The sequence below is a fragment of the Kogia breviceps genome, chromosome 8 (genome assembly GCF_026419965.1).
Source record: "Kogia breviceps isolate mKogBre1 chromosome 8, mKogBre1 haplotype 1, whole genome shotgun sequence".
In the NCBI taxonomy this organism is placed as follows: domain Eukaryota; kingdom Metazoa; phylum Chordata; class Mammalia; order Artiodactyla; family Physeteridae; genus Kogia; species Kogia breviceps.
The window spans coordinates 82,434,924-82,448,770 of NC_081317.1; the positions used below are offsets into that span (position 1 = coordinate 82,434,924).

Consider the following 13,847-nt stretch of genomic DNA (forward strand, 5'->3'; position numbering starts at 1 on the left):
TGATAAATCCTTAGCAAGACTGATAGAAAACAAATTATCAATATCAGAATTAATTAGACTGCAGTAGTTCACTACCAGGAGAATAAGGGAATATTATGAATAATTTTGTGATAATAAATTCTAGAGCTTATATGAAGTGTAAAAATTTTTTGGAAAAAAAATTACCAAAACTGACATAGGATGAAATAGAAAATCTGAGTAGCTCTGTATCTATTAAAAGAATTGAATTTCAGTGGTGAATTCTATTAAATATATAAATAAGAAATAATACCAGTGTTAAACTCTTTGGAAAATAGAGGAGGGGGAACACTTCCTTAGACATTTTATAAAGCAAGCATTACCCTGGTACCAAAAACTAAAATCAAAAACAAAACAGAAAAAGCCACTTCAAGAAAAGAATATTGCACACCAGTATCCCTCATGAACACAGGCATAAAAATTCTTAACAACATATTAGTATACTGAATCCAGCAATAAGGATATAGGATATTTCATCTTGGCCAACTGAGAATTATCCCCAAATGAAAAGTTGGTTTAACACTCAAAAATCAATTAAGGTAACTCACCAAATTAATAGAGAAAGGAGAAAAAGTTATATCACCTCAAAAGATGCAGGAAAAACATTTGGTAAAATTCAGCATCTATTTGTGATAAAAACTAGAAATGTCTAAAAAGGCATACTTAATGATGAAGTAGAAAGTTTTCCACCTAAAATAGGAACAAGGCAAGAATGTCCACATTCATCATTCATGTTCAGCTGGTAGTCATTGACAGAGCAATACAGCCAAAGGAAGGATTTTTTTTTTTAATATCTTTTCAGCCACACCACATGGCATGTGGGATCTTAGTTCCCCAACCAGGGATCAAACCCACGCCTCTTGCAGTGGAAGTGCAGTCTTAACCACTGGACTGCCAGGGAAGTCCCCAAGAGAAGGATTAATAGGTCTACAGAGTAGAAAGAATTAAAAATGCCTTTTTTCTCAACATGAATGACTACACAGAAAACCCTAAGAAACCTTCAACAAATTCCTAGAATTAAATCAATTTAGCACTTTTAACAAGATATGGGTTAATATGTAACAATTGAGAAATAGGACTTTAAAAACTATTTGCAATAGCATCAGAAGACATACTTAGGAAGAAATTTAACAAAATTATGCAAGACTGCTACCAAATACTCATGAGAAAAACTAAATGACCCATATATATGAAAATGTATGCCATGTTTGTGCATTGAAAATTCTCAGTATTGTTAAAATATCCATGTTGTTTAAATGTCAGTTCTCACCATATTGATTTATATATTCAACATAATCCCAGTCAAACTTTAATAGAAATTTTAAAATTACTTTAAAAGCTTATATAGAAATGCTAAGGATTAAGAATAGCCATGTGTGTGTGTGTGTGTGTGTGAAAGAAGAGCAAAGATTTACACTATCTAATTTCACAATTTACAATAAATATTCAATAATTAAGTTAGTATGTTATTGGCATAACATAGACAAATAGATTTGTAAAACAGAACAGAATGTCCAGAAGACATACAAGTAAACTGATACTCAACAAAGACTGGTCAATAGGGAAAAGATAAACTTTTAAACAAATGGTGCTGTCATAACTAGGTAAATGTAGGAAAAATTGAACTTGTCCCTTCACACCATACACAGATTAATTTGAGATGGATGAAAGGCATATATTTGAAAGCTGAAACTTTTAAACTTCTAGAAGAAGAAACATGAAAGAATATCTTCATGAGATAGCCAAAGATTTCTTGGATAGATAAAAAAGCACTAACCATAAAAGAAAAACTTTATAAAGTAGGCCTCATCAAAATGTTAAACTTCTGCTCATCAAAAGATACTGTCAGGGACTTCCCTGGTGGCACAGTGGTTACGAATCCCTGCCAATGCCAGCGACATGGGTTCAAGCCCTGGTCTGGGAAGATCCCACATGCTGCGGAGCAACTAAGCCCATGCGCCACAACCACTGAGCCTGTACTCTAGAGCCCGCGCGCCACAACTAATGAAGGCCACGCCCCTAGAGCCTGCGATCCGCAACAAGAGAAGCCACCGCATTGAGAAGCCCGTGCACCACAGCGAAGAGGAGCTCCCTCTCGCCACAGCTAGAGAAAGCCCGCTGCAGCAAGGAAGACCCAACGCAGCCAAAAAATATATTAATTAATTTTTTAAAAGGGGGGAAAAATGATAGTATCAAGATTGTGAAAGACTGGGCTTCAGACTAGACGAAATATTCAAGATGCCTTTATCTGACCTTGTTCTTATATCTAGAATACAGAACTTGAAATTAGTAACTTTTTAAAAAACAAATGACCAAAAGATTTTGATACTTTAGAAAGGATAATAGGTTAAATAGACAGTAAGCACATGATAAGGCGCTAATATATTTATCAGGAAGACTTCCGTTTACCAGACTAAAGTTTAAAAGACTGACAATACCAAATGTTGATGAGAATGTGAAACAACTGAAACTCTCACATGTGGCTTTTAGGAAAGTGAAATAGTATAATACTTTTGACAAAGTTAGGCAGTTAATGTATACCTACCCTATAACAAACAATTATAAGCCTAAGTATTTACCCCCACTGTACCCCAAAATAAGTGCATATATATACAAAATGACTTATTTAGGAACATCTACAACAGATTTATTCATAATAGCTTAAATCCGGGGGCTTTCCTGGTGGCGCAGTGGTTGAGAGTCCACCTGCCGATGCAGGGGACATGGGTTCGTGCCCCGGTCCTGGAAGATCCCCCATGCCAAGAGCAGCTGGGCCCGTGAGCCATGGCCACTGAGCCTGCGCGTCCGGAGCCTGTGCTCCACAACGGGAGAGGCCACAACAGTGAGAGGCCCACGTACCACACACACACCAAAAAAATAGCTTAAATCCAGAAATAACCCATGTGTTCATCAGCACTAGGATGGAAAACTCAATTTTCATGCAGTGCATTTTCGGAGTACATAAAGAATGAGCTACTGACACATACAGTAACATGGGTGAATCTCAGAAATATTAACTGAAAGAAACTATACATGAAAGAGTATGATATATCTTACTGCATTTATACAGAATTTAAGAACCAACGAAACTAATCTAAGGTGATTGAAATTAGAATGGTAGGGAGGTTGGGATAGACTGGGAAAGGGGTGTAAGGGAACTTTGTGGAGTGATGTGAATGTTCAGTATCTTAATTGGAGTGTTGGTGACATGGATGTTTATATTTATCAAATCTCATTAAATGTTTCACGGATGTAAATTTTACCTAAATTAAAAAAAAGTTACCTGGAATGGTGGTACTTGTCTCTGGAGTCTAGTAGAATGAGAATTAGGAATTGCTATGTTTTTATTATATGTCCATTTAATATGTACCATGTATATATAATACCTTGTCCCAAAATATAAAACGTAGAAAAGATTGAATTTTGGATCCTTTTGTTTAGTGGAACAATTTTTTTTAATGTCATCTAAAGTATCTTGTTTGGTTTTAGATTTTGAAGTAAAATTTAAATACCAAACACATATACCAGGTATTCTAGTATGCATTTTACACATGCTGTTTTGCTTAATCTCCAAAACAAACCCAGTGGTTAGTTCTTTTATTCTCGTTTTACAAAAATTAAACCAAGAGTTTATTAGAAGTAAACCAAGAGTTTAATTAATACTCTCAGGTTATTATGCAAAGAATCCTAAGCCAGGAGTTAGTGAGTTCAACATCAGAATTTTTAAATCTTTTAAATTTTTTGGGAAAACATTATACTATACCCATTTATTTAATAATTATGTTAAATCTAGTTGAGGTCTGTTTTAATGAGTTCTACCATTCCTGACTTTCTTCTTTTGTCCAATAACTTTAATATTTCCAAGGAACAACTGTAGTGACAGCTGCTGTGGTAGAAGTACATTCACATGCTTCCCAAGTTAAGACAACACTAAATATGAGTTTCAGAACTGATTATCTCACCATGGTACTGTATAGTCCAGGTCCTAAACAGGTAAGCTGAAGAAGAAAAAATATATTTTCTCTTGTTTCCTATATTTTGGAATATCTGTTCCTCTGAGAAAAATTGTTGATCTTTTCACATTAATAATAAAATAATTTTAACTATTTGCCTTTTAAAATATAGCCAGTGATATGAAAAATAAAATTTTAAAGTTAATATTTTTCATGCCTTTCATTATGAGCTCTTTGGAGATAGAGAATGTGGTATTTCATGTCTTAAAATATGTTTTAAATTTGTGTTTTTGTGTAACATTTGTATTGATTTCCTCTTCCACAGACTTCCTTTACAGATATTCGTGATCCTTCTCTGAAACTTGCTGAATTTAAGTTGGAGAATATTATAAGTACTTTAAAAATGTATACAGATGACTCAACATTTTCTTCCTTCTCATTAAAAAACTGTATTTTAGATGACAAAAGGCCTCATGTCAAGAAGGCAACTCCTAGGTAATAGTGTTCTAAGTTTTTACTTCAGAAATGGTTGGTATATTTTACAGAACTTACTCTCAAAGTTGCATGTTCATTTTCTGGGTATTTACTAAAATCTTCAGAGCTTCAATGCAGTTGAGTTCATAGTTCTAAGCCAACATTTGAAATGCCCTGGTTATGTGCTGTTCTTGCTGAATGGTTGATTGATGGGTTATATGGAAATAATCAGTGTAATTAAATTGGTTTTTAAATTAATCTGTGTCTAAATTATTAATCCATGCGAATTGTAACAGGAAATATATGAAAAATTGAGAAAAAATATGCTGAGATTCAGAATTCTGATAATTTCTTAAGGATATACTTCCTAATTTATGAAACAGTTGAGCTCCCAAAGTCTGTAAGTTTATTATTTGGAGTACTTTGTGATCTTACTAAGAGAAATGACTTCAGAATGCTGGTTTGTTGTCAGTGAAAGGGTAAGAGGTCTTTGAGTTTTATTGGTGTGTTTGATTATTTGTAAGATACTCATAGGAATTGTTATTATTGTGTTTTTCAGAATGATAGGACTAACAGTTGGGTTTGACAAAAAGGACATGATGGATATAAGGTATAAGAGAGTCAGAGACGGTTGGGTGACTGATTTAGTCCTTCAAGAAATGTATATTTGTGCAAGTGTGGAATTTCTGCTGACAGTTGCAAATGTCTTTCTTGAGGCCTACACTACAGGCACTGCTGTAGAAACCAGTGTTCAAACATGGCCTGCTAAAGAAGAAGGTTAGTTATTGGCTAAAACATTTAATATCTGTATTATTGAAGTGCTATAATAGCACTTACCTTGATTAGCCTTCTAGATGATGAGGTTAAGTGGATTAATAAGTTAAAAATCTTTATTTTTCAGAGGTAAAAGGAAAACTTAAATGTGTTTTCTGATAAGATGTACAGTTTGCATATTTTTCAAGGTGTAAATATATATTGGGTTCAAAAATTATTAGACCTATATTAAAATAAGTAATTGTACTTCTTTGAAGACAGTAATTTGAAAGAATTCATTGGAAGAAAATGGAGAGAGAATAATGAAACAGCCACTCCTTTTCATAATTAAAGATAGTATTTTAACTTAAAGTCCTCTTTTATTCTTGTTATATTCAATATTTATAATTTTCTATTATCTTTTACATATTTCATTCATTGTGGTAGAGTAGAAAGAGTGTCAAGCTGAGAGTTAGAAACTAGATTTATTTCCAGCTCTGCCATTAAATAGTGGAGATTTTTCCCTACATTTTGAAATATTCTTATGGCCATACCTTCTTTAAATCTTATACCAAGAGAGTTGCAGTAAATTCCTTTGGGACCTAAGATTCTTTTATTTTACTTTTTACTTAGAATGAAAGTAACATTTTCCTATAAATAATAATTTTTCATAAGTAATGTATATAAGAAGGATTTATAACTATTTTAAAACATTGTTTTTATTTCTATTTTAGTACTTGTACAGCAATCAGAGAAGTGGGAAATTAATATTATTATTAAAAATCCTGAAATTGTGTTTGTGGCTGATATGACAAGAAATGATGCTCCTGCCTTAGTCATTACAACACAATGTGAGATTTGTTGGCAAGGTGACTTTGAAAATAATACAATGACCGCTGCCATTAAAGATCTCCAAGTGAGAGCATGCCCATTTCTTCCAGTCAAGAGAAAAGGAAAAATCACTACTGTGAGTTTACTATTTACTTATCAGCTTAATTGTAAACTATTTTGTATTTAGTGTATGTCATTTAAGAAAGTGCCTACATACTTTCCAACCTTACTCTGTAAAATACCTTTCTTTCTGCTTGTAGAGCCTAATGTAGATTATTATTACACCAGCTTTGAAACTCTTTTTCATTTTTCCAGTTGTTCCTTATTGTTTTATGTGTTTGTGGGGATAGTCTCACTAAGAAGTTACTTTCATCTAGACACTTCTCAGTGAAGACTTTACTCTGACTTTCTAACCATATCAATTCCACACTGCTTTTAGGCCTTTAAGACTTTCTACCAGTTGTTTCTTGTGCTGTTTCAGTTTTATTATTTTTAATTTTTTTCTCCCATCTAGACATTTTTACTCAGATGCGTTTTTTATTTTTCTCCATATGGCTTATTTGTACCATCAGACATTTGTTTTGACATACTTCACATTTGTATTTTTTTTTTTTTTTTTTTTTTGTGGTATGCGGGCCTCTCACTGTTGTGGCCTCTCCCGTTGTGGAGCACAGGCTCCGGACGCACAGGCTCAGCGGCCATGGCTCACGGGCCCAGCCGCTCAGCGGCATGTGGGATCTTCCCGGACCGGGGCACGAACCCACGTCCCCTGCATCGGCAGGCGGATTCTCAACCACTGCACCACCAGGGAAGCCCCACATTTGTATTTTATTCTCTAATATCCTCTTGGCCTTCCTCCTTTTCATAACTGATTAAAATTCACTTCTTCAAAGACGTCTTTTCAAGTTAACTGTCTGACTCCTAGTACATGTATAAAACGCTTATAAAAATATTTAGGCTTCTACAGGAGTAATAGAAGTATAAATATTCTAAGTATTAACAACATAGAAATATAAGATGTAATTTTGTTAAAAGTAAATACCTATGTATTGCTTAGGATATAGGAAAGACTGTTTCCCTAGTTCGCAAGACTGATGGCTCACCTCTAAGCAAAGAGAAGAGATAAAAAATGGAGGGCATACTGATTCTGTTTTAGGTTATACGTAGATATTTTACATGTATTTTTTCTATTCACAGTCTTTTGGCTTGAATGTAGCTGTATGACCACCCTTACCTTCAACAAAGGTCGGAGAATGTGGTCTCTTTTTTGAGCTATGTTATGCTCAGATGAAACTTCTGTTACTGTGGAAGAAAAGGAGAACAGATAACAGGTGGCAACTAGAGGGTCTTCTTACAGTCCACTCAAAGGTTTCTTCCTTTGTTCATACAGATAATCCATACTTGTCTTTTCTCACCCATAGAACATATTCACTTCTTCCTCAAGGGATAAAATCTCAGCTCAGAGTTCAAGATCTTTAGGTGACAGTTTTCTCTGTTGAGTCTGCATGTGACTTCTATTGATCTGGCAATATATTAAGTACTAGACAAATAAGTTACCACTTTTCAACAGGCACACACTTCATCACTGTCTTTACAACCACTAGTATAACAGTGGTATAAGGGAAGGATAATTGCAATTTAAAAACCCATTCAGAAAAAGAAAGAATGGGAAACACTTGGCAGTCATTGATTCACAACAATTATCATATCCTACTGAGTGGAATTGTGAAAACTTTAAGCTCCAGCAGTGGAGTAAATTCCTTGGATAGCCCGTGTTGGAGTCTTTGTTTTTTTTTTTCTCTTGAAAGAGCATTGTCCTCATTTTCTCACATGGCTCTGGCTTTCCCCTCTGAGAGATTTTTTTTTTTTAATCATTATCCACTGTAGACACATCTGAAGTGGCTGTTTTCTTTTTTCGGGAACTGCACTGTTTTCACAGCTTACTTCCTGTTGAGTTTATTACTTGGAGATTGTTTTAGCAGTTTTAATAATAACAAGCTTTTGTATGCCAGATATTGGTCTCTTTGGCAGTCCTTAGTTCGTTAGACGTTTAGTTTGCCATCTAGGTGGTTCCATTTGTAAGTAACCTTAATATCCAAAGCTACTATTTATTCACAGGGTAGTTTTTTTGGCTATAGAACTCTTGTTTTATTTACTAATCTGTCATCTGCCTATCCTCCCTTCATCCTGACTTAGTAAAGGCTACTTTAACAGTAGGTTTGGGGGAGGAGGATAGCCACATCTGTTATCTTTTTTTTTTTTTGGCTCCCATGTCTGATCTTAACAAAAATTGCCAGAGAAAAAATAACAGCCACAGTCTTACTTCTTGCTGAGTTTTCCTCTTTAGAGCTTAGCTCTCCTCAGTGTTTTCCCTTCTCTTATAGGCCTTTGCAAACAATAGAAAGAAGGAGCTAATACACATCAAGATTCTAGCCAGACCTGTCTAGCTAAAATTTTAGGCTTTTTTTTTGTTGTTGTTGTTGTTGTTAAGAACATGGTCTGTCTTCCTAGGTACCACCAGTAGCAGTTTTACCAAATATTTTGCTGTAGCATTATTAGAATTATCAGCTTTGTATTTTGATATATCCCTTGTCTATCCAGTTGCTAAATCAGTCACAGATATTTTTTACTTTGTTGCAGTAGTGCCAATTTTTAGGTATGAAATTTTGTATTAGCTTCAAAGGTAGCTAATGCATGGTAGAACTAAATATTCTTACTAGAAACATGGAATAATGACTCAGTTTAATGGCTCTGGTGTAATGTGAGGGAACCAGGCTCTTTCCATCTTGTTCCACTATTCGTAGGCTGTAACTTAATCTGCTTGTTCAAAGACAGTTCACAATGTACCTACCTTGCAGGTTACTGGGGGTGAGTGGTGGTGGTAAGGAGAGAACATGAAGGCAAAAAGGGATGCCCATTCTAAGAGCACTGCCCAGAAGTTGCACATAACACTTCTGCTCACATCCTTTTGGCCAGAATTTAGTAATATGTCAGCACACAGTTTTAAGGGAGCCCAACAAAGGCAGTCTTTCTAAAGACCAAAATGTCACTTGCTTGATTCCCTTCATTATACATTTGTTTTCTGTTTTATTATTGTTGTTGTGTTGTTTTTTTATATTTTATTTGGGTTAAATTGCTGTAATTTTTCTAACTTCTTATGGATGCTTAGATAATTGATATTCTTTTTTCTTCCCAGCATATGCCTTTTAAGAGAGTAATTTTTCCTCTAAGCACAGTTACTAGTGTTGATATGTTGTATTGTTATTATTCTGTTAAAAATGCTTTCTCATTTTTATTTTTTATGCATGGATTAGAAGGGTTTTGCTTAATTTCCAAATATTTAGGGGTTTTCTGGTTGTCTTTTAATTGTTTGTTTCTACCTTGATATCACTGTGGTCTGTTAACATATTCTGATTTTAATTCTTTTAAGTTTGTTGAGACTTATCTTATGGCCCAGGATATGGTTAATTTTGTTTTTATGAATATTGAATGTCCACTGGGGAAAAAGTGTGTTTTGTTGTTTGAAGGAATAGCATTCTATTTAGATAGATTTTGTCCATAATATTGTTCAGATCTGCTATATTCTTAGAGCCTTTTTTTTCCCTGTCCATTTTATCAGTTTATTGAAAGAGATCTATTAAAATCTATTTTCATTGTGAATTTAGCTATTTTATGTTTAGTTTTGTCAATATTTGCTTTATATATTTTGACGCTAGATCATTTAAATGTGTACACATTCTGTTTTAAATCTTGCTGGTAGATTTGACCAATTTATTAAAATGTCTTCTTTATCTCTGGAAATGATTTCTAAATTCTACTTACCTACTATTAGTATACCTATTCCAGCTTCTTTGTAGTATTTGCATAGTATATCTTTCCCTATCCTTTTACTTTTAACCTTTCAGTTTCCTTATGTTTAAGCTGTGGTATTTTGTAAGCAGCATATTTATTTGTTTTTCATAGTTGAGTCTTTTAATTAAGATTTTTAGTGCATTTACACACTGTAACTACTATACCGTAATTGGTTTTAAATCTGTGACCTACTATTCATACTATTTGTTCCATGTGTTTTATGTTGTTTTTTTCTCTGTATTGTTCTTTTGGGGGGATTAATAGCACTTAAATTTTTCTGTTTTTCCCCTTTATTAGCTTATTAGTTATATATTCTTTTTCTGTTCTTGTAGTCATTATCCTGGATATTATAACATGCATTCTAGACTTAGTAAAGTCTAATATAAATGTTTTAACCACTTTTAAAGCTTTTAGAATGCTTTAAATCCTCTTCTACCATTTTGTAATAGTAGTCATAGATTTTAATTCAATATATATTTAGAATCTACAGGGTATTTTTGTTTTTGTTGCAGTCGGTATTCATTTATATTTACCCACATATAATCTGTTTCTATTATTTTTTACTTCTTCGTACATCTCCATGTTTACATCTGTAATCATTTTTTCTTCCTGAAAAGCTCCTTTTATTTTATTTTATTTATTTTTTATTTTTTTGAAAAGCTCCTTTTAGTATTTATTTTAATGTGGTCTCTTGGTGGCAGATACTCTCAGTTTTTGTGTGGAAATGTCTTTATCTTGCTTTCTCTTTTGAAGGATAATTTTGCTGGATATAAAGTTTTAAATTGGTAGCTATGTACATTTAAAACTTTCATGGTGTGTCTAGATGTACTTTTTATTTATTCTTTTGGAGCCTGTGGTACTTCTTGAATCTGTAGCTTTGTGTATTTCATAGGGTTAGAAAATTCTTGGTCATTATCTCATTAGATATTGCTTCTATGTCACATACTCTCTCTCCTTCCCTTCTTTGACTCTCAGTTTCTTGTTAGACATTTTAGTCATATTCCATATGTCATTTAAGCGCATTTCTTTATTCTCCATTCATATTGTTCCATGCTTCACATTGGATGTTTTTTCCTAATTTTCCTAATTTTTTTCCTAATTCTGTCTTCTGTTTTGTCCAATGTGCTATTAAACATTATTATCAAGTTCTTAATTTCTAGTATTGCTTTTTTTTTTTGTGGTACGCGGGCCTCTCACTGTTGTGGCCTCTCCCGTTGTGGAGCACAGGCTCCGGACGCGCAGGCCCAGCGGCCACAGCTCACGGGCCCAGCTGCTCCACGGCATGTGGGATCCTCCCGGACTGGGGCACGAACCCGTGACCCCTGCATCGGCAGGCAGACTCTCAACCACTGCGCCACCAGGGTAGCCCTCTAGTATTGCATTTTTAAGTTATATAATTTCTTTTTATAGACCCCTCTGTCATTCATTTTTTTTTACATATTAATCAAAATTACTTTAAAGTTTGTTCTTGATAATGCCAATAATTGAGTCATCTGTTTATTTCTGTTTTCTCTTTAGGTTTTGTTTCTTCATATATCATATACTTTATTATTGAATGCCAGACAGTATAATGAAATGTTATAGAGGTTTCACTGATAATTTTCTTCCTGTAAGGAGGGTTTCACTTGCTCTTTGTTAGACATCTAGACTGGGGACAATTTACCTTTATCTAGTAGGAATTAAACTCATTGGAGGCTGGTTTGCAGTTGTTGTAAAGCCTTGTTTACTCCTGGTTCATATCCACTAGTATATAGTATCTCTCTCAGCGTCCCATCTGACAGCCAGGAGTACTTACTAGGGCCCATATTAAAGCCCATTTTTGGCAGATTCTGAAATTGTTTCTTTTCTTTTCAGCCCCATTCTCCATATCATTCTGAAATTGCTGACCATTTCACTCTACTTAGCAGTAGCCTTCTGCTTTGTGTGTGTGTGTGTGTGTGTGTGTAAAGAACTTCACAAATACCTAGAAGGTAAACTACCATGAAGTTTTGAGATAACCTCTCTGCTCTTGTTTTTTTCCTTGGGGACTTTGCAAGGTTGCCTTGGTAGCATGCTTATAGTTTCAAGCAGACTTTTTTTTAAAATTGAAGCATAGTTACTGTACAATATTACATAAGTTACAGGTGTATAATATAGTGATTCACAATTTTTAAAGGTTATACTCCATTTATAGTAATTATAAATATTGGCTATATTCCCTGTGTTGTACAGTATATCCTTGTAGCTTATTTTATAACTCATAGATTGTACCTCTTATTCCCCTACCCCTATATTGCCCTTCTCCCTGCTTCCCTCTCCCCACTGGTAACCACTAGAATATGAGTCTGCTTCTTTTTTGTTATATTCACCAGTTTATTTTATTTTTTAGATTCTACATGTGATACCGTACAGTCTTTGTCTTTCTCTGCGTGACTTATTTCACTTAGCATAATGCCCTCCAAATCCATCCATGTTTCTGCCGATGGCAAATTTTTATTCTTTTTCATGACAGAGTAGTATTCGTCTGTGTGTGTATGGTGTGTGTGTGTGTGTGTGTGTGTGTGTGTGTGTGTGTGTGTATACACACCCCACATCTTCTTGATCCATTCATCTATTGATCGCCACCAAGGTTACTTCTATATCTTGGCAATTGTAAATAATGCTGCTATGAACATTGAGGTCCATGTATATTTTTGAATTTGTGTTTTTGGGTTTTTTGGCTATTACCCAGGAGTGGAATTGCTAGGTCATATGGTAGTTCTGTTTTCAGTTTTTAAAGAAATTTCCATACTGTCTTCCACAGTGGTTGCACTAATTTACATTCCCACCAACAGTGTACAAGGGTTCCCTTTTCTCCACATGCTCGCCAACGTTAGTATTTTGTGTTCTTTTTGATGATAGCCATTCTAACAGGTGTGAGGTAATGCCTTACTGTGGTTTTGATTTGCATTTCTCTGATGATTAGCTATGTTGAGCATCTTTTCGTGTGCCTGTTGGCCATCTGCATGTCCTCTTTGGAAAAATGTCTATTCACTTCTTCTGCCCATTTTTTAATCTGCTTATTTGTTTTTTTGATGTTGAATTGTATGAGCTGTTTCTGTATTTTGGATATTAACCCTTTATTGGTCATATCACTTGCAAATATTTTCTCCCATTTGGTAGGTTTTCTTTTCATTTTGTCAATGGTTTCCTTTGCTGTGCAAAAGCTTTTAAGTTTAATTAGGCCCCATTTGTTTATTTTTGCTTTTATTTCCTTTGCTTCATGAGAGGGATCCTAAAAAATATTGTTGCAGTTTATGTCAAAGGTCTCTGCCTATGTTTTCTTCTAGGAGTTTTATAGTATCATCTTACATTTAGGTCTTTAGTCCATTTTGAGTTTATTTTTGTATATGGTGTTAGAGAATGTTCCAATTTCATTCTTTTATATCAAGCAGACTTTTTTTTAACATGACTTTTCAACTTGTAGGTGGATTATTGCTTGGTCACAAGTTTTTTCCTTCACAGATGGAAATAGAAGTCTAAAAAAAGGAGATCCTTAGCTGGGCAACCATATAAGGGAAACATCTATGACTATTGGGAATTTTGAGAAGGATATTTATGGCCAGCTAGCTGTTTTAGCCACATACATTTTGATAAGTTGCAATTAGTTGAACTTTAATTGGTATCATAGTTATTTATATTAGAAAATAGTTTCCTTTTTTTTGAATTTTACTTAATTTTTTTCTATACAGCAGGTTCTTATTAGTTATCTATTTTATACATATTAGTGTATACATGTCATCCCAATCTCCCAAATCATCACACCACCACCACCACCACCACCACCACCCGCTGCTTCCCCCCTTTGGTGTCCATACATTTGTTCTCTACATCTGTGTCTTTATTTCTGCCCTGCAAACCGGTTCTTCTGTACCATTTTTCTAGGTTCCACATATGCATTAATATACAATATTTGTTTTTCTCTTTCTGACTTACTTCACTCTGTAT

At 34.3% G+C, this 13,847-nt stretch overlaps 1 protein-coding gene across 7 annotated transcripts in view; it reads left to right on the forward strand.

Moving 5' to 3' along the window:
• The window catches only part of VPS13A (vacuolar protein sorting 13 homolog A), a 266,390-nt gene that overhangs the window by 163,215 nt on the left and 89,328 nt on the right, over positions 1 to 13,847 (forward strand). For all 7 annotated transcript variants that reach the window (XM_059071189.2, XM_067039602.1, XM_067039598.1 and 4 more), the window contains 4 exons: positions 3,884 to 4,011; positions 4,297 to 4,466; positions 5,005 to 5,222; positions 5,933 to 6,165. In XM_059071189.2, the coding sequence (XP_058927172.1) occupies positions 3,884 to 4,011; positions 4,297 to 4,466; positions 5,005 to 5,222; positions 5,933 to 6,165 (749 nt within the window). The remainder of the gene's footprint in view (positions 1 to 3,883; positions 4,012 to 4,296; positions 4,467 to 5,004; positions 5,223 to 5,932; positions 6,166 to 13,847) is intronic.